The sequence below is a fragment of the Myotis davidii genome, unplaced genomic scaffold (genome assembly GCF_000327345.1).
Source record: "Myotis davidii unplaced genomic scaffold, ASM32734v1 scaffold147, whole genome shotgun sequence".
Taxonomy (NCBI): Eukaryota; Metazoa; Chordata; class Mammalia; order Chiroptera; family Vespertilionidae; genus Myotis; species Myotis davidii.
This window is the reverse complement of record NW_006383010.1, coordinates 5,693,256-5,715,786: the sequence shown is the minus strand read 5'-3', so window position 1 is coordinate 5,715,786 and position 22,531 is coordinate 5,693,256. Positions and strand designations below refer to the sequence as shown.

At 37.2% G+C, this 22,531-nt stretch overlaps 1 protein-coding gene across 1 annotated transcript in view; it reads right to left on the bottom strand.

Moving 5' to 3' along the window:
* Positions 1–22,531, bottom strand: part of TRMT11 (tRNA methyltransferase 11 homolog) — a 60,097-nt gene that overhangs the window by 26,083 nt on the left and 11,483 nt on the right. Inside the window, exons 8-12 of the mRNA XM_006778505.2 lie at positions 18,124–18,204; positions 15,691–15,855; positions 14,294–14,366; positions 14,038–14,169; positions 8,201–8,321 (exon numbers count right to left, since the gene is read on the bottom strand). Coding sequence (XP_006778568.1) covers positions 8,201–8,321; positions 14,038–14,169; positions 14,294–14,366; positions 15,691–15,855; positions 18,124–18,204 — 572 coding nt within the window. The remainder of the gene's footprint in view (positions 1–8,200; positions 8,322–14,037; positions 14,170–14,293; positions 14,367–15,690; positions 15,856–18,123; positions 18,205–22,531) is intronic.

Genomic DNA, 22,531 nt, shown 5'->3' with positions numbered 1-22,531 from the left:
GCGGTGGCAGGAGCCTCTCCCTACTCCGTAGCAGCGCTACAGAGCGGCAGCTGGAGTGCAGCGGCCCGGGATGAGCGCGAGTGGCGTGATGGGATGGGTTAAACTTACAGAATGAGAGGGTAAAAAACATTCTAGGAAGCAGTGAGAGAGGAAACACATGGAGAAGACAGACTAGAAAGAGGTGAGGACCTTCTGGGAACTAAACGCACACCAGTGTGGCTAAGGCTTGGTAAACAAAAGGGGAAGTGGCACAAACAAACCGGAGAGGCGAGGAGTAGACTGGGTTAGCTTTGAAGGTTAACTGAAGGGTTTTCAATTTTATTCTAAATTCCACAGAAAGTCATTGATGACTTGTAAGCAGAGGAATTTCAGTACTTATTTACATTTGCAAAGATACTCTGGCTACTGTATAAATATGCAATGGCGGGATCCATCGCAGACGCGGGGGCACCAGCTGGAAGACTACGGCACCAGCCCAGGGCAGCAGCACTGTGCCCTGTCCTTCAGGGCAGGGGGTGGATAAAAATATATGCAAAACTACCGTCCACTCAGTTATCCCAAGCCAGACTCTCAGAGTGATCCTTAACCCCGGCCTCCCTCACCGACCTGTCCAATCAGTCATCAAGCCTGCCAATCTGCTATCCTCTACACTCTCCAACCCCGCCTTTCTTAGGTTACAGCCTCATCACTGCACAACCATGCCAGGAGCCTGGGCGCTGGTATCACAGGTTATCGTTCCACAACTCAAGCTTGCCTGCATGAACATAGTATTTTCAAGTAACGTTTGTAAAACTTCTGCCCCTCTCCTAACTAACATCCCTCATGGGCTTGCCATCACCAACCGGATAAACTTGGAACTCTTTGGTCTGCAAAGACCTTCATTCAACTCTAGGAATTCCTTTGGTTTTCCACTTCATCTCCAGCCATTCCTCCCCCAAATACATAGGATTTCACTCATGCTAAAATGTCTAGGGTTCCCTGAACGCGCCACAACCCCTCAGTCTTGGCACCTTTGCTTAAAATACTGGCTTCCTCCCTTGACTCGGCACCATCTCCTCAGGTAGGTGCTCTCTGGTGCCTATACACCTTGCACAGGTCACTACAGGACTCGACACAGTAAGGTGAAACGGGCTGGGCAACCATTTCTCTCACTGGGCAAGTTTTCTAATGATAAAGACTACACCTTATTAGTCTGTTTGGCCTCAACACCTCACACAAATGGTTCCATAAATGCTGAGTGATGAAAGCCATGGCTTTTCCTTCAGGGAACAGGTGATCAAGGCAGGGAAAGAAAACATACAAAACTATGAAAAATACTTCAATGTAAAAATTATTATAAAGTTTCTTTTTCATTTCTCATAGCATCTTTTCCAAAATCTCACCTGCCTGGAAGCCCTTATATTAATAAGCATTTATTCACTCCCAGCAAACACCTCCGTTTATACAGAGAAAAAGGAGTCATCCGGTGTGAATTTCCTCACTTCCTTGCTGCCACCCCATCCTCTACTACAAATTGGATCCCTTGCTTAACTCTACGGCCTCATCTCTCACCCCAGTCCCCACTCACATTCTGACTAAAGTCAAAATGCTCTCTCCTGTCCCTTTACACACAGCCAAGAGTTACTTTTATATAATTCCCCTAAACTTCAGTGAAAATACTTAAGGATGATCATCAGTTGAATTAAAATTACTACTTAAAAACAAGAGATTTTCCCTAGAAAGGTGTCACTTTGGGGATGAAGAGGAAAACCAAACGGCTTCAACATTAACTACAGGTCAGGTTAAACTGTCCCGTTACTGACAGTTCCTGATAATGAGATAATGATTTCTTCTACCTCACTAGCACTGACCTTAAGTCATTCATATTCTTAAAGTGACAGTGGTTTATATAGAACAGCAGTTTCATTGCAAACACTTGAATACAAATGGCTTAGGGAACTTATTCTATGATAAGTGAAAACCAATGATGCTGTCATCACAGTAAAAGCCATCAAACAGGCAATGCTCATCGAATTGTGTCAAGAAAGACTTTGGATTCATGAAATATTAAAGCTATGATATATATTCTTAAATAAGGTCAGAGGAAGAAGGCAAAGACATGGAAGAGAAAAACAGTGCATAGCTTTTCTTTCTTTTAATCAGCAGAGAGTGAAATGAAATGTAAATGACAGTGCTGAACATAATGGGCCTCAGTTCAGCTTCAGGGTAATTACCCATGTCCGGCTTTTGTTTAAAAATCCTGCTCCCCTTATCAAAGCTTCCCACTGTTCTACATCTGGTACTGGACAGTAGCTATAGAAACCACTTGTGCTAAAGTTACACAACTATAAACAGCACTCGGCCATTTCCAAACCAAGGACAAGGGGGTCAGAAGTCTGGCATCTAATACTATTAAGAGAAACCAGCACAATACTTAATGGGAACAAGGTAAGGCTGAGAATCTTCATCCCCAAATTAGGTATTTCCATATGGTTTGTACCTTTTAAAAAAATGTCATTACGCTTCAAGATATTAAATTACCTAAAGTCTATTAAAATATTTTTATATTAAAATCTTCATATCTAGAGTTCTGAAAATGAGTTGACATTTAACAACTGAACTTTGACATCTGGCACTCAGCACATAATTTCTTTCTAACTGTAAAAAGAATATCATGGATAGTCATGCTCTCATGATGAACAAGAACATGAGTATTTTCTACATGCTCTCCACTAAAATCTTACCTTTGTAAAACTCAAAACTTAAGACCTCAATTATGGGGGATAGGGGAGGCTAAGGGACTGTCTAGGGCGGGGAGAAAAAATGGACACATATGTAATACCCTTTGTAATAAAAAATTTAAAAAAAAATGAAAGAAAAAAAAATGACCTCAATTATTAAAATAATACAGGTTCAACACACCAGGTAAAAATGTAATGACAATTTATTAGTTAATATATCTAATATTTAATTAAAATTAAGGAGAACTGTACTGACCCTAACTAAGCAGCAAAAAGATGAGTAATACGCTAAAACATGTGCAGGCACACATATACATACTCTCTCACTTTAATTTGGAAACTTTATCTCCTAGGCGACTTTTTAAAACTGTCACAATTCATTAATAAACACACATTTATATAAAGAGCAAAAACAAGCAAAATTACTTTGCTTAGGGATGAATTCGGTAGTGAAACTATTACAAAGGGAAACAAGCAAGTAATTACCATAATAGTCAGATTAGTGGTTACACCTGCTAGGAGAGGTGTTTATGATCAGAAATAGCCACCACAGGGAGTGCTTCTGGGGTGCTGCATGACTCAGTAATCTTGACCATGGTGGTGGTTACACAGATGTTCACTTTATAACTAACTGTTCATTAAACTGTGCACTTATGTTATGGACAAAAAAATACGAGTTAAAATCTCAGGGTTGCATTCTTGGTGGGTTAGGAATGGGAAGAAGACACAAGTTCATGTTTGAATTTGAAAAGCACTAGAAAGATCATTCTAAGTTAAATAACATGATAAATAAGAAAAAAATACAAAGTGGAAATTTTGTCAGATGAGAATTATAAAGGAAGCTCCAGGGGATTATGCTAATTCAACACATAAACTTCCATTTATCTAAACCAGTCATACCTTGGACTCCCAGATTGTACTTTATATTCTGCAACTGACATCTGCCTAAGATTCTACAGCATCAGTACATTAAAGACTATTTTATTGTCAAGCTTGAAAATAGGAGCATTTGAGCTGGAACATAAAAACAGGTGCTCTGCCTTGAGGGAACAGCTTTGTCCTACAAATAAGAGTCATATACAAAGAACACCATAAGGCTCCAGAGATCTTTCAGACTTTTGCTGCTTCTTGATTTGCCAGAAACAATAACTTAAAACTATTACAAGACCATTAACTTAACAAAAAATCCAGTTTGTTTGGCAAAATTATTTAGTTGCAGAAGTATAAAAGAAAAAGTAAAATGACAGCCCTCTAAAATTTAAATTCAAGGAAAAGTACCTTTAACAGCAAAGCAATTCATTCAGAAGTAGGTGACATGATCCCTAAAATGGAATTCTGCAACACGATATGCAGCATCACCAGGATTCTGCTTTTATAAGCCTTTCTCAAACATTTCAATGTATGATTTATAGATAATGCAAGTACTTCCCTTCTGACCTTTTCACAAAATAAATTTTAGAAAGGTCCTCGCTCATACACATACAAACACACACACACACACACACACTTTCACACTTTGATGATAATGAATATGGTACTGTATTAAGACCTAGACTAAGTTCATATCCAATTACCAATGTTCTTACTTGTCTTATTTTTCTTACTGATAAATGAAGTAGCATCTATTTCCCACTACCATGCTGTATGATTAAAATACTTCATACCTAATCTCTAATCTTTCATAGTTCTAATCATAAGGAAACTGTCCACCATCCTACAATGGACAGGCAAAAAACAAAAATATTTCAGCAAAAAAGACAACCAGAAGGAAACACCTTTAATTCAAACAGCCGCTAAAGAAAAAACAACTACTGACTTTAATTCTAAGAAAGAATAATGCATAATGGAATCAGGAACTAGCATTATTTCAGCAAAACACCAGTTTATGATTAGCAATATAACTTTACTACCATTCTACTATATAAACTACTTATCACAAAGACAAATTTCTTCCACTTCTAGCCATCAATAAGTCATTGTCTCAAACAAGTGAACTCAGTGTCTCTTCTCTCCCTTCCTCATGTAAAACATGTTATAATGCTAATTCTTCTTTCTCTCTCCACAGCTTCAAACTCTTTCAGTCCTTTAGTCAAAACTCTCAGTTTTGGCCACCTTCCATTCTGATTAATGAAGCATTCATCAGCTTCATGTTACTAGACACTTTCATTCAGTCCAAAATAAAAAATTACATTAACTTTCATCACCTGCCACTATAATCGTCCATTATTCTTTATTTTAAATAATCTGAACTACTCTGACTAGCTATAAAAAATAATGGCAACTATTTTACAGAATATTTTAACACTAATCTAAATTAATGTCTATATAAAACCTAGAATAAAACTTACCAATACTTTAGTCCTTCTCAAAGTAACTAGGAGTATAAGCTACCAAGTCAGGTAAACAAACCACAAAACAAAAAGGATGGCCCATTTAGTGCAATGACAATTTTAAATAATTTTTTATATTTAAACAAGTACTATAGAGTATAATAGTGGCACAGACGTATAAAAAAGACTTCAAGGAAGTCTTGAAAATGGCTACCATGGGACCTTTTTCATCTGTCCAAGTATACTGGTAGAAAAGGTTGAGAGAGTATTGTTTTAGGTGACTTTCACTGGAGATGTAACTATTACACTCATATTCCAATCTGCTATGCACAACTCTGGAGATCAGCATTTCTCTCCTATGAATTTCATAAGAGAAAACTACTGTATAAGAGTAACCACTCTGACCAAAACTATATATAGCAGCATCAGTTACATGTTGTATCAACAGGAGAAATGAGTCCTGGTAAAAAAAATCATATTCTACCATGGTCCCATGAGTGATGAGGAAAGACTATCTTTAAAAGAAACTAGTATCTGCCTTTTAATCTTGGCATATTCTAAAGCTAGAAATGTGTTTTGGTAAAGAGGCGACATGACGCCTAAAAAAGGGTACAGAATTTCAAGTACAAAGAAGAATTTTAGTCTCAACTCAGCCAATTCCTCGTCTCTGTACAAACTAATAAGGTCAATGGATCTAAAAGCTTTGTAAACAATAAAGCATTATTAAAGTGTTATTTATCACTCACCTAGCTTTCAGACTATATAAACATGGAATACTGACCAAAAAAACTAGCTTTCCTTATCAGGCATCTTCATAATTTCAACATGGTTGGCAAGAATGTTCTTCTTTACAACTAATGTTCAATAAATCTAAAAACTACTGCCAATTAATCTAAAGATACAAAATTTTATGAAAAATCCATATTCTTTAGACAGTTCTTGCATTTGTTTACATTTTAAAAGGGGGAAAGGAAGAACATTTTATAACAAGCTAGCAAGTGGGCCGAAAGTCATACTGAAGTTAAACCTAACAAGTGACAAATCAAAAATGAAGAGATACATATACAAAAGTGTAAAAATCTAAAATTAATAGTCTTCCATTGCCAAAATCAACAACACTGAACTAGGCCAAGAATAATTTGTTAGACGCCTGTGAGAACTGTTTGACAATTTTATGTCATCACTTGCATTATAAAGGACTGAGATCTTGCTGCAATTATATACACTTCTCACCATACAAACAGAAGGTAGAAATTAAGTAATCAATTAAAAACCAAGCATGATGAATTTAACAAGAGAGTATTTTAAGTTATAGTAAATCGCATACTAGTTAATACTCACTGATCAAATTTGATCTTATAAGACATCTCAAAAGTTACTTGAGTATTAGTCTTTATCGTTTAAAAAAAATAAATTTTAAAAAGAAAATGATAAAAAGCAACCAAACAAAAATTAATACTGCTTTAAAGCTTTAAAAATATCTAAGGTGAGTGCCCTTATCATTTTCATGTAGAAGAAAAATTCTCAGAAGCATCCTTATCATTCTCTAGTTCTTCTCAGTATCAAATTAATTTGCTTAGAAAAATATTATAAATCTGGAATACTAGACTTTCTTAAATTAAACTCAAGGGAATGAAACTGTGAAATTGTCCATAATTAAAATAGAAATGAAATAAAATCAGAAGAAAAAGGAGGCATTATAAGTGATACCACAGAAATACAAAGATTATAAGAGACTACTATAAACAATTATACACCAACAAACTGGGCAACACAGACTAAGTAAATAAATTCCTAGAAACATACGACCTTCTAAGATTGAGTCATGAAGAAAACAGAAAATCTGAACAAACAGATTACTAATAAGGAAATTAAATCGGAAATCAAAAACCTCCCAATGAAAGTCCAGGACTAGATGGCTTCATTGGTGAGCTCTAACAACCATTCAAAGAATTAAAACTCAAAGGCCAGCATTACCCTGATACCAAAACTAGACAAAGACATCACAAGAAAAAACCCTATATCAGATACAGGGTTAATATACAACATATATAAAGTACACATACAACTCAATAGCAAAAAAATCTGATTAAAAAATGGGAAGAGGATCTAAATAAAAATTTTTCCAAAGAAAACATACAGATAGATGGTCAACAGGCATGAAAAGATGCCCACATCGCTAAATTCTAAGGCAGTCACACTCTGTTCTTTTCTGTTCACCCTATAGACCCAAAGCAAAGATGAGGCTTGTCCAAGTTTCCAGTAAATTTGGGAGGGCTTCCCTTGTCATTCCAGGTCAAGTACAGTCCAAAGAGCGTTCTTTGCATTTAGTCAAGCTCCATTATACGGCGTTACTCATATCAATTCTGTTTTGATCTAGACATGAGATACTGCAGATGTTTTGTTCTTTCTTCTCAAGCATAAGTGTGTTGGGAGGGCGGGGAGAGGAGGAGGAAAGAAGAAAGATGATGTGTTGGGCCCTAAAAGACTACTTTCTCCCTTATATAAAGTGATATTTCCTATTCAGTATAGTCTACAATCAAGTAGGTTATGCTCTTGGAGAAAAATGGTAACCAGCAGTTTGCTAATTAAGTGAGTTATATTAAGAGTGCTCTGTTTTATAATTGAGTTAGCAACAAGTTTGTCAAATAAAGTCAGAGAAATTAAGGTCAACTTTAATTCTGTGCTTCTATTCAATTTCTATATCCTACTTGAACTCTCTAACGCAGGGGTGGGGAACTTGCCACCGGGCCATCTGAATATCTGTAACATCATTCACAGGCCATATAAAATTATCAACTTAAAAACTGGCCTGCTATACTTGGTTAAACATCTAATTAACTCACCCCTAATGCTTTGGCAGGGCCTGACCAAATGATTTTCCCAGGCCTTATATGGCCCACCGGCCAGATGTTCCCCACCCCTGCTAACTCCACCAAATGCCACATACCTCTTCACCTTCCGACTTTTCCTGAATTCACTGATTTTTTTTCTTCTGAATTCATCTATCTATATCTATATCTATATCTATCTATCTATCTATATTTTTTTTTATCAAGAACTAACATTTCCAAACTCCATTACAGGAAAACTAAAAAATCAACTTGTGATCCTTCCAGAATTTATGCCAAAAGTATTAGGATAACTTACCTCAAAATTCTTCACCTTTTCCATTGTTATCAAGCGCCTTGCTGTGTGACTAGAAAGCTTCTGCTCACAGTTGCTAATAAGTTTCAGGCAAGGATGCCAGGGTACCATCTCTTCAGTGTATCTGAAGGAAGAACAGCTGACTGTTACGAACACTTCGCACATACACCCCACACAGGATGGTCACTGGGATTACCTGGTGTGTATGAGACCCCCTCCCACTACAGCCATGTGGCACCAGTTTATTTAATATTCACCGCTTACATAACCCATAAGCAATCTAGGTTTTTTAAAAAGCAAGGTATTTTAATACTACCACATCTGAGAAAAGTAGTTTGTTTTACCTGTAGAATGGGAATAAGAGAATATAAGTATGTTTTATTGAAAAATTACAAGAAATTAAACCACAAAAATACAAGACAATTACCCTAAAGGATCCCACAAGAACACCTAAAACAGATAAATACATTCTACAACTTGACATTCATGAGACTGATTCATCAGGAGATTTATAATTTCCTAAAGTATGAAGTCCACTACAGCATATACTTTCCCTAATAAAATTTTGCCCCTGCAAAATTTTAATGGCATCCTGGGACCTCCATTAACTTTGTAAAAATACCAGGCTAAAGTTATTTATAAGATATTTCAAATAGGTTACCACTAAAATAAACATTACAGATGACACCAGTTTTCTGGCCACCTTAACCGTGAAATAAAACTGAAGGGAGCCATGATAATGAGCAGAGGTAACTGTTACTGTGCAGCACAGGAACCATGTGAATGGAGACGATGACACCTAGAAAACAGGACAGTCAGGCTGCAGTAGTTCAGAACCTGACATCGGACAGGTTATTGGTATCAATATTGGCAGAAAAAGCAGGTGACAGACGTGGGGAAACAGCAATAGAACAGAATGCAGAAGAACAATGGGGGAAGGTATGGGTACCATTAATAACACTGTGATGGCCAGTTTTTACTTTTCCTTTGCAAATCTTTACACCTTTCTAGATAGTCTCTGGAAACATTTATCATACGGGGACATTTAAAGCTCCCAAATGGGTCAGAAGCTGACCGCACTTCACGTAAAAGACTAGCCTGTCAGCTAGCCTGACCTAACGCGTCAACATTGTCTGCACCACCCGTTTTACTGACCTCTAGGTCTCTGACCTTCAAGGCACTCTCCCCATTACCTCAACCACATGCTCAAAACCCTCATCACCCACTTACCAAGCAACATCTGTAATGCACTTCATTTTATTATCAGTGGGAGGAATTCTCTTGAAGTCTTTCTCAGACTACTTCCTTAAGGCTTCCCAACAAATAATGACCATTCAGGTTTTACCTCATCTAATAATTCTCTAATGTTTACTACATTGTTAGAAATGCTGTACTTCTACAATAGTTAAAATCAATTTGGAGTCTTCGTACAAAACATTTATGATATGAAGGAATACATTCAGCACTATGATTGACAGATTAAAATAAAAAGTGATAAGAGAGAGAAGATAGAGCCTTGACCTTACACTTGCGAACAGCAGGGTTTACAGATGTCTAATACTGTTTGTCAAATTTGCTTTCAAAGGAAAAAAAAAATCTTTTATTTCCTGGTGGAGATGACAAAGCATCTTTATTAAAACATTACTTAAATATATACAAACATAAATTAGAGATAAATTCCTTATGCTAATATACCCTATATAACTATAAAATAAAAAATAAACTAATAAATCAAACCTGAAGTACAAAACCAATACAATTTTAATACTTATGACTTCAAGGATGGTAAATTGCTAAAACAAAGTCACCAGTGTTTGGCTTAACAGCAGAAAAAAATATTTACATGTTTTAGATTCCCTTTCTGACTTGATCTGTAAGTTTAAGCAGGAAGGTACATCATTTGGGTCATCATTATCATTAACAAATTTGTTTTCAACCACTACTCTATTATGTTAATAAGACAATCAATTTAACAGTATACTCCCAAAATACCATCTAAACAAACAGCAGTAAAGTAAAATTTCTTTACTATATATTTACTAATATATTTCATAGTCATGAACTGTGTGCAAACTATTAAATGGAAGCTATACAAAAGCTTTTCACAAAATTCAAAACCATATTCACATGCCAAGTAAAATAAGTCAGACAGAGAAAGACAAGTACTGTCTGATTACTCTTATATGTGGAATCTTAAAAAAAAAAATAAAGCTTATAGATACAGAAAAAAAAATAAAAATAAATAAATAAATAAATGGAAGCTATAAATGGTACTATGGACTATAATGATACTGCAGCATCCTATCTTAATTCCATTTGATTACTTTCATCTACAATCCAAGCATCTATTTAAAACCTAAATCAGCCAGAACAGGCAAATCCACAGATACAGATAAGCAGCTGCCAGGAACTGAAGTGATAGATATTTCTTATGTGCACAGGGCTTCTTTGGGGAGAATAAAAATGCTCTGTAGCCCTAATCGGTTTGGCTCAGTTGACAGAGCATCGGCCTGCGAACTGAGGGGTCCTGGGTTCGATTCCAGTCAAGGGCATGTACCTTGGTTGCGGGCACATCCCCAGTGGGAGGTGTGCAGGAGGCAGCTGATCAATGTTTCTAACTCTCTATTCCTCTCCCTTCCTCTCTGTAAAAAATCAATAAAATCTATTTTTTTAAAAATGCTCTGTAATTAGACAATGGTGATGGTTGCATAACTTTGTGGATATACTAAAAACCATGGACTTTAAAAGGGTGACTTGCATGGTATACAAATTACATTTTAACATTTTTATAAAAGCCAAAAAAGACTATATATATAGGCCCTGGCTTTTCCATGAATCAATTTTGAAAATCACTTATTTTCTTGTGAATTTTCATGCCTCGGGCTATTTTGAAATGCTACTACAGTTTCACCTTCCGTTTGAGAAACAGATTTGTTATTGATTGGAGCACTTACTGAAAACAGTTTAAGAAATCACTTTTTTCTGTTTCCTATATGAGACATGAAAAACATGTTCTGTTCACTGCTGAGCCACAAAATTAATTTTATTACAATTAAATTTTATCCCCCGATCCTACTTTGAGGCACTTTATTAAGTTTCTTCTCTTTGTCAGCATTTTTATCATGAGCACTACCAACTGGATCTCTACTAAAGGACATCGTTCACAAAGAAACAGTTTCTAATCACTTCAGAAAACAACCCTATATGGACATGTGGAACCTGGTCAAATAACTTAGCAACTCCTATAACATCAGTCACACAGGAGTGGAACTCACGCCCTGTCCAAAGGAATATTACACAACTCTTCAGGATCATTTTCAAGTAGATATGAATTTGAATAATAAACCCACAAATACCAATGGTCTACAGTAATTTTACGTTGCAAGTCTCTCTGAGTGGCAAGAATCCTATATAATAAAAGACTAATATGCAAATAGACCAAACGGCGGAACCGAACTGGTTGCTATGACATGTGCTGACCACCAGGGGGCATGCGTGGAACATGGCGCGCATCTGCAGTGGCGAAATGGTAGAGCAGGTGAGCGGGGGTGGGGGTAGGGGTGGGGGTGCCAGACCAAGGCAGAGTGCCAGTTGCTGTGATCAGGATGGGCCTCTGGTGGTTACTAAAAAATCTTTGCTCCCGCACACCATAGCCCAGTGCTCGCACCTGCAGCCGGCACCAGCCCCGGTCGCACCAACAGCCGGCGCCGGAGCCACTGCTTGCACTCACTGCTGGTGCCCAGCACCGGTATCGATAACTCGGCACCATCACTGAGTGTGAGCAGTGGCTGCCGGCCCTAATCGCCCTTGAGGACTTCTCCACCTCCCCCTGCTCCTGAGGGATGATTGGGGCAGCAGCTACCACTTGCACCCACTGCTGGTGCGGGCTCTAATCACTCCATGCTGTGAGGGGTGCAAGCGGGCCGGCGATGTTAGCACGTAGGAGTGGCAGCAGCAGGAGCAGACAGGGGACTGGGGGCCATGGCGGGAGGGGCCAAGCGGGGGGTGAAGAGGATGGGCTGAGACCAACCCTGTGCCCACCGCCTCGCAGCCCACAGTTCCTTTCAAGGTGCATGAATTTGTGCACTGGGCCCCTAGTAAACTATGAGAGCTCAGGTGAAGGATTGATAATTCTGCTGAGAAGGGTTGGGAAAAGTTCACAGAAGTAGTGACAATTAAGTAAGGCTTTGAAAGAGGACTGGAATTTTACCAGCTGAGGGAAGAAGAGTATATTAAGCAATGGGGACAGAATACACAAAGGAGAAGAGATACAGAGCATCTAGATACTGGTAAAAAAATCTGATATACTAGAGTGGGGAGAATCTAGACTCAAAGAAGAAAATGAGAAGTTTGTTGACTGCACTTTAAAACCAGACAGTGAGAAAATCCATTTTCAATCATCAGCTCTAACAATTCTTCACAAATAACTAAGCTTTTAGGTAGTATTTTGTTTTTACTATGTCTTATACTTTTCAAAATGTCCTTGGTTTAAGGAATAATACCAGAACTTGATTATAATATGTAATTTTTCTTTTTCTTACATTCACTATACATAATTATACAAAGAGCATTTTAGAAATGTTAAAGTTGTCTGTCTTTTCTTAATGGCAGTTGAAAGCTGTGCTGTTTTCTGTTGTTTGTTTTATAAACATTGCACTGGAAGTTGCAAAGGCCTGGCCTAACTTTAGCCATGTATTTGTTTATTAGCTGATAAGAAGACGACACATTCATGCCGATTCAGCTTATGTTTTTGTTGCCAGTGTTAATCTCATTTAACCTCTTCATTTTAGAAATAAGGAAAGTTAATTCTAAGGAGTGAAATGACTTCTCTAACATAAAAAGCAAGCTAGCTTACTGGTTTCTTTATTCCCAGTACTATGTTCACGTAATCCAACATTCTGCCAGATCCCAGGTATCTGGTATGTGAACTGATAGATGGGGTTTTATTAATATTTTCAGAGAGAACATTTATTTATGTCTGTGCAAAAATGGCTCTTGCCTTAGATAAGCTAAATTCCAGCAGCAAGCTTACTTGCGTAAAGTAATTTTTTTTTAAAGATTTCTAAGGCAAATGGAAGAATAGCCCAATTTTGATCTTGCTACTATCTTTCCAATCTAAGGATCTCATCTTGTTCAAGACATCTTGTCTTTCATTGTTGATATACACAGACAGCTCTATTTATAATTAATAATTACTGAATAATAAAACCCAAACCAATAATGTTGAACATAATCAGGACCTTAAGCATATGCATAGCTTCTATATTGGTGATAGCTTTTTAAAAAGATGCATTGCATTCAATGCGATCATTATAGCCAATATCTATTAAAGCTAGCTAGTAGTAGGTACATGAATCCCTCAGTGAAGTTGTTAGAAATTACCTTTTTGTGGCCTGGGAAAACAGCCACTGAACAGCAGCTATATCAGGCACTGAGTCCAGTGTGGGTACAACAGGAATTGGCAAACTTTTTCTCTAAAGGGCTAGAGAGTAAATAATTTAGCCTTTGTGGGCCATGTATGTTTCTGTCACATATTGTTTTTTTTGGTTTTTTTAACCCTTTAAAAATATAAAACCAGTCTTAGCTCAAAAACCTTACAGAAGCAGGCTAAGGACCATATGTGGCCCACTGGCCATAGTTTATTAACCCCTGACATCAAATTAACAGGTCAAAGTAATCCCATCAATAAGAGAAAGGGGCCAGTTTCATACACATATGTAGGTAAACAAAGACTACCATTTTACTAAGTAAAAAGATATTTATCCTAAAGACAATTAGTGAAAAAAATATGCTATATATACAAACATCATATAAAAATAAAATAACTTAATGTTACATACTCTGGTGTGTATACCGGCAACCAATAGACTAGTCTTCCACCTAATGTGAGGGTCTCAGCTGCGAAGTTTAACAGGTCAAAAAACATATCACTCAGATGATAATTCAAGGAAACAGGAACATGGCTTTCTGGACTAGACAAAAAAAAAAAATCAAAATGAGTAAAAATCTTTAAGGCTGTTAAAAACTGAGTTAATTAGCAAGAAGCAACATGCTTATTCTCAAAGTAGAAACACACCATATTTAGCTTTCACTTACCATTTTTCTATCCCCTTCTGGATTTCCTTCTGTGAACCTGTTCTTCGTGTAGATTCTCTGATACCATATGGAGCTAGACAGAAAACACAGGTAACACAGGTAGTCAAAAGTCACCTACTCCCCAATGAGGGGCAGATGGACTCATGTGTCTCCAGCTGTGACACTGAGAAGGATACGCATCACCTCTGCAATATTCCAGCTGAGAATGTGTAACACAAAGAACATCTGATTGAAAAGATTTGGGAGGACAGGCAGGCCATGTGTTCTTCAAAAATGTCAGTGTCATAAGACAGAGAAAGGCGTTGAAAGTGTTACAAATTAAAGAAAGCTTAGAAGATATATTACTAATGCAATACTTGACACTAGGATAGTGCCAAATATGCTATAAATGATATTGGGTCATTTGACAAAATTGATGGCAAACTGTAGATTCAACTATTGCATTTGGTAGCTGTATTTTTGCTATCTAAAAGTCTATCCCTATTCTTAGGAAATGACACATTTAAGTATAGGGGTAAAGGGCCACAATATATACAATTTATTCTCAATTCATCAGAGAAAAAAACGATATTTTATGTGAATATATAATGAAAGCAACAATAAAGTAGATTGTTACAAAGTTACCCAGTTTTCATAAAGTATCTTCATGCTGACATTATAATGCCTTGGTAATTTTTCTTTTGTTAGATTTCATACCATCTAAGTTACCTAAGAACTAAAGTGAGCTGCGATGGAAGGGCTGAGTACACTTGCCACTATTTACAGATTTACTGCCAAATACTTTAGAAAAGGCAGACCTGTTCTTACATAGGGTCCCAGAAAAGCCCCAGAACTCATGAGGCACAGAACAGTTCTCCTGTGTATTCCTGAAGCTCAGTGCGTTTGCAAGCCCAGTGCCCACAGAATTTCTTGTAACTCTACAAAGATGTCAGTGCAAACAGGCACTACAAAAAAACACAAAAACTTACACATGGAAAAAATGTGTGATACATGAAACTCTCTTCTTCGAAATCTGATACCATAATTGCAAATGACATTTTGGATCCAGTGGGTATACTAGTGACCAACTGTAGCCAAATAGAAAACAAACACAAAACAAATATATGCCTCAAAAAATGAGCTGAAGAAATAAAGGGATAACAAGTTAATATACATAGTTTATGAAAACTAAGCAGTAAACTATTTACTATTAGTTAAATGGGTTCCTTACCTATATTCACAAATTTTTTCCTTCTCACTATGTGAAGATGGGGGTGAAGGGAATACCAGCACAAGTTGGCATTCTCTGTGTGTGTGTGTGTGTGTGTGTGTGTGTGTGTGTGTAAAGTTTGTATTTTAAATGTAAATTACTTCAGGAAACGAATCCTACTCCTACTTTTGTATAAAAGCAAACTTACGATCAGTGATGATTGCATCAAAATATGTGCCCTTCTTCCAGGAAGGTTTGGATGCATCAGAAACCAGGACATCCAGGTAATACTTCTCTAAGCCATACTGACGGAGATTTGCCCTAATGTTTTCATCTGGTCCTCTCCATTTCTGGTTTTTCCTACTAGCCTTTCCTGAAGTGAGAGAAAAAGAAAGACAGGAAGTACTAAATCAAAGTAATATTTTACTCATCTAAACCTACATTTACTCAAATAAAATTTGCTTTCACTTAAAAAATCTCCCTTTTATTATACAAATGAACATTTATTTCAAATTATTATAAAAATATATTTTGAACAGTAAATGTACTGATGCCTGGTATTGTTCTGTCACTTTTCAAGTAAAACTGCCTTAAAACACTAATTCAATACTTAATGAGTCCAAAGCATACAGTAGTAAGGTTCAGAGTTGAACAAAATATGGTCCCGTTCCTCTAGCACCAGTCTGATGTAGTGACAAATCAGAGCAATGAAACAAAAACTAAGAAAGCTAATTTGGGAAGTGCATGTGGTCAGAAAGTGGGGTGGGGGTAGGGGGGATGGATGGAGACATTACAGATGAAAAGTTACAGCAGGATTGAAGTTGTTCAAAAGTACTAGTTTAGGAGACAAAAGTGGATGATAGGATACCATCAATTAAGATGACAGAAACCAAGAGGAAAAACAAGCTTAGGAAAAAAGATGTGATTCACTTGAGATACATCAATCTTGCTTGTGAGCTACCTACACAACATTCAGGAAGAGCTATTCAGCAGGTAGTCGGAGGTCAGAGTATACACACATAGGAGTCACCAGTATAGAAACTTAACTTAAATCCATAACAATGAATGACATTATTAACCTAGGTGGCAGTTACATACGTGTTTGTTTTATATTTATTCTATTTTTATACACTCTTCTGTATAATGATCTACTTCACAATAAAAACAAAACTTAAATGTCAAAAGGAGAAGAATGACATGACTGCACAATGTAGTGCTGACAGGAGAAGGGGGCAGAGAGATGCCGGAGAAAAGCAAGGTGTAAACACAGAACAAAGAAAACTGCGGGCCTTACGGAGGCTGCAATGGAAGCCAAGGACATAACGTACGACCTGCTGAGAGCACTGTCTCGGGGACCAGAGGAGGCTTTATAAACGTCAGCACTGCCAAATGCTGTAAATCTGTGGCCTTCGAGCTTTCAGTGGGCAGGAAAGCTGACAAGTAATGGGCACCAGAGAATGAGATGAAGGGGAGATAGCAAGAAAATACTCATTTTTCAAGACGTTCTTTGGCAAAATAAGAGGAAAACAAAATGGCAGCTAGAAGGTGTCTACAGGATTGACAGAAAAGGTTTTATATTTTTAAAAATAGGAGAAACTTGAGGATATTTGAGGACAGTAAGAGATCAGAATGGGCATATCCAACAGCATCTTGGATGAGCTCTGAGGAAATGCTACGTCCATCAGAATTCTACCCAAATACACTGAAAGGTTGTAACAAGTTTTAAACACAACTTTCATAAATAAAAATTCAAATAAATTACATATGACAATTTCCTTAAAGCAAACATACCATTCTACTAAAAGCAAGCTATACTAATACTTGGTCTACTCTAACATATTGCAGACAAAGAATATTTTTTTCTGGTTAGCTTAAATAGGTGAACTTGATTAAATACAACTCATTTTCCTTATGATAAATATTACTAAATTCCTTATAGTCAAGACAGGAAAAAAGACAGGTCATCAAGTACAATATATCAAATTGCTTTAGCAAAAGAAAAGAACACATAATAAATTTTCACCTATATAATAATTTACACTGAACAGGAAAAAGGAAAAGAGTATTTTAAGGGCTGATTCTAGCTGCAATAATTTAACTAGTATATACAAACAACTTTAAAATCATCAATGAAACCTGACATTTCTAATACCATTCAGCTATAAGGAATTACTTTTTCAGTTTGATTCAATTTCACTGAATAACACATCATCAGCAAAGCTGCCAGATTTTAAACTACTTTCCAAAATCCCCTCAAAAGCAAGCAATCTTCAGATAGAAACTGTATGTTTTATTAACACGGTCATGCTGATTACAAAATGGCTCTCTCCTAGTTCTTCTCTCCCAACCCTAAAGTTCACGACCTTACAGTTCGCCTCCTTTTAAAAAACCTCTCTTACTAAGACCACAATACCTGTGAGGGAGGGCTTTTGCTTATTCATCACTGTGTTCCCCCAGGATCACTTCATAAAAAGCAGATACCCAAGGAAGTCTTATTGTTGTAATAAGTAAAACTATATTATACCACAACTCTTCATTCTTAACAGTAAAAGTGGATGTATAATACCATATAAAATATTTATTTTAAAGGCACATTTGGTACAAGAGCAAAGACTGCAACACTGTCTAGAACCATACTCACCCAAGCCATGAACTGTGTTGTAGTCTATGTCTGTCCCGTATACATACGCTCCAAAATGAGCAGATGCTATCAGAAGGCCACCTGGAAAAAAACCAGTTATGATCCTTTAACTAGAAAGTCCCAGGCTCTTATTTCTTCCACTTAGATCCTTACAAACTAGCTGCAGGCAGAGTATCCTAGAAGACAATGGTCCTGGCCTCCAAACTAAAAGAAACAAACCGTAAGCTATGCTCACTACCGCGGTCACAAAGCAGGTAATTAATGTATGACTTGGCATCATTCCTCTCAACAGCAATACTTAGAGAAAATTATCTCTTGGGGGGGTTCAAAATAATGTATATTTAGACATTATTTTCATCTCATTCTGAGAGATCCATGCAAAGCATCTTGCTCCTTTTTTACAAATGAGCAGATGACTGCTACAGAAAGAGCTGGCAATAAATAAATTCTGACCACTGGGCTCAATTGCACTGAAGTCAGAGTTTCAAATAACTCAAGAGGACATAATTAATATGTAAGACATTAATCCTTGCAATAATTAAAATATTAGGATGAGAAATAGTTATTTCTATAACTAGTAAAGCAATGAGCTCATTTTATAAATATAAATATTAAGTTCCAAATAATGACTATGAAACACACAATTAATATCATTTTTCTGTTTACTATTTTAAAGAGAGGTCAGTCAAACTGAAAACAGAAGTACATTCTAGACTGTGCACAGATTTGGCCAAGGGACAATAACTAGGGCTATTTCCTTAATATACTTTGAAATGTAATCTCTAAAATTAAGATGGGTAGTGCCTCCAGAGGGTCAAGATCTATAAATGAATAGTGTTCCCCCATAGCCATTTAAAACACAGTCTGGTAGCATGTACTTAGAAATACTTTTCCCATGAAAAATATTGTAACTGGCTACTTGCTATTGGAGTCCCTGAAGAAGAGAAATGCAGGACTAAAAGCACAGCAAAAGCCAAAACCTAGGTTCCCTCATACCAACTACAAAAGCATGCGTGTGAGAGGTAAGGTAAGTAGGTCCTTATAACTCTTACTCTACAAATGGAACAGTCCCTGTTTGGGAAAGTTACTGTATGTGATGAGGGGGAATACTCACAAAATCACTTCACCCAAATCATGAGGAATTACTACAAGTCTGCCAATTAAGGCAGATACTCACCTAGAAGAGCTAGTTGTCAAGGGAACAGAAAAGCTTTCCTGTGCTTCCTTAAACAGAACCTTATCCATTTGGTTAGTGAGTTTTGAGCAGACCCAATTTAGAGTACACTGCTGCAAGGAGATGAATAATCTGTTAGTTAACTCTGTGCCCTTTAAGCTTTTAAAGTTTTAAATAAAATCATTATAAAGTAGCTTCTCTGATCTAGTCACTGAATAACAACTGTCAATCATCTAGTTGTGTCTTTCCATTAAATTGAAGCATTTTTTGCATTTAGCTGTACCTCAGTTGGAGTTTTCTGAAAGCTTTCTGGTAGACGAAGGGGTGATAAAATGCAGGGATGAAGGGCTGAGGGGGCAGGTAATGGACTCACCTGATATTACATGCTTTCAAGTGTAAAAATACTACAGACTCAGTGTTTTGATTTCTCATTACTTAAATAGCAACCACTTTAAGGTTAGGGTAATATATAAGCAAAAGGACCCAATACATGAAATTTACTTATGACAAAGAAATTAATGCCTGATTTTCATCTTTAGAGATTTATGTGGAAAGCCTCACAAAGTGTGAAAAATGAGAGACTGGCTTTGGTTTTGCTGAAAGAAAAGGAAAAAGGAGAAAAATGGAGATACTATTAACATCTATTTTATCCTTTAAAAAAACCTCAAATAAATTAAACTAGCAGCCTAAGCAAGAGGATATTGCTAAAATAGAGACTAGAATAGAGAAATTTTCATAGATAAACTATAAAACTCAGGAAAAGGAAGCTACGGAGAACTGTGGACACAATGGGAAGCAGAGACTGCTCCCCAGAACCACAGGGATCGATTCCTCTCTCCTCACCCTTCCCTCTGTCCCCCCAGAACCAGGATGGTCAGTTTCCCAGCACCCGCGTCTATCATTTTGCAATAACATTTCAAAAGGAGCCACACTGCTTCCCTTACACCTCCGGGCCATCTGAAGGCAGAGCCAAAGGAACAGCAGTTCCTGGGAGGATTCAGCTGCCAAAGGAGCCAGTTCACTTGTGAGAAAAGGTGAGAAGGATCAGAGCTACAGCTGCAGACTCCGTCATCAAATTACACCACACCTACCTACACTGACAGACACCTGGACCAATTATTTTCATCACTTTCAGAGAATGAAAGTTTACATTTTAATCCTCAATTTCCTTGCTTACTGATATAATTTGCCAACGGTTGCAAATTATGAATATTTTGAAAAATTAGCCAAAGAAGAGACTATAAAATAAGTTCATGGCCCAACTGTTCATCATCACCATTCCATACTGGCTATATCTAACATCTTTCACCAAAAAGGCACTTAAGTTCTTAATAAAATAATAATTAAAAATAATAATGACAATCAATACAGTTCACTGAATGTCCACCGTGCACCATGCAGCTTCCTAAGGATTTCAGAGACATATATTACCTCACTTAGTCCTCACAATGCATTACTTATTATCGTGTCACAAATGACGGAAGTGAGGCCCAGACACGTTAAGAATGTTGCCCAAGGTCACGTAGTAACTGACAGAGTAAGGATTTAAAACTAACTCTATTCGCTCTCATGGTAGTCTATGCCATACTGTCCCCTTTGGGTCAACAGCAACTGAAGTAAATATACATTAGCTTACCAATTAGAAAAACAAAAGTAAAATTTGTTATTAAACAAAATAAGTTAAATTAAGTAAAGCTGCACACTTTGTATGAGCTGTATACCATTCACAAGTCTTATACCATACAAGAGGCAGGCCTGTGCCATTGTATGTATTCAACACACTCATGATGATCACTCCTTTAGTCATGTTCATGTTAGAACAGTAGTGCTTCCTAACTATTGAGAATTGACCCAATGACGTGTATCTTCCCCGTGAGGAAAAGAGATACACACCTTTTAAAAAAATCTTACTAAAATGAGAATCAATATATTTGCTAAGATGGAAAGAAAAGTGTGTTTCTACAGCTCATAATGTGCTTTTAGATAATGTAGCAGACTGCCTCACAGAAAAAGGAAAGGTATTTGGGCATAAAAAGATTGTGTCTCTCCTTTCAGTCTCCCAGAAGCTTTCTACCCTAGTCTATAACCCTGAGAAAATCATATGGCCATGGAGGAGGGTACAGAGCTTCTTATTTCTCCAGTCCTTCAGAAGGTACTACCCATCAATGAGACAAAAGGGCCTAGAAGGAGGACAGGCTGTGCTTAAGAACTGTGTCTATTCACAACTATTGGCTATTACTAGTTTCAAAACAAAAGCAACAAAAACTAGCTAAAGTCCTAATCCTACACTTAAACTACAAACACAAATTATAAAATACTAGAGGTCCAGTGCATGAAAATTCATGCACTTGGGGGTGGTCACTCATCCCGGCCTGCGCCCTCTCCCAGTCCAGGAGCCCTCAGGGGATGTCCAACTGACAGCTTAGGCCCGCTCCCTGTGGTGAGTGGGCCTAAGCTGCAGTCTGGCCTCCCTCTGCGGGAGGCGACCAGTGGGCCCATCGGGAATGGCACTGGCCAGAGAGCGGCCAGCCCTGCCCCCCATAGCCCCACCACTTCTGGTTGCCACCGCCTCCCAATTGCCGTCCACTCCCTCTGCCCACTGGCACCTGCCTTGGCTGGCCTGGTGCTGCCTGCTCACCAGCCCCGTCCCCCACCAACTGATCATTCTGCCATTCGGCAGATTTCCATATTAGGTTTTTATTATATAGGATACTTTAGCAACATCTTTATAAAGAGCTTCTTGCAATTTTCCATTCACTGTACTATATATACATAAACAGTAAAATGATGAGGTTATGCTACCCACTTTCAGGAGCTGCCATAAAGTAATTTAGGGGCAGGTCTCCCCACTCCTTACCAAAATAAAAGTAGTGAAAAAACCTCATTTGCTGTGAAGTAAGCATTTCATAATATACCCAGCCTAATCTGCATGAAGGGAAGAAAGTTTTACCTCTACTGGTAACTCTATTTTTAAACTTTAAGATCTGGTCTATATGTGTGTGCATATTAAGCTTTATATATGCATATGTATCTCAAAGAATTATTCTCACTTCACAGAAAAAAAGTCTTAATGTCTAAGAACAAGTTTAGGGATTAATAAAGGACTTAGCATTTGGAAAAAGATAAATTAGATCCATTCTTCACATCGTTTAAGAAGAAAAACTCAAACTGGACCATAGATCTAAAGGGAAAAAATTAAGACTACCAAAGTACCAGCCAAATGCATAGTTTAAT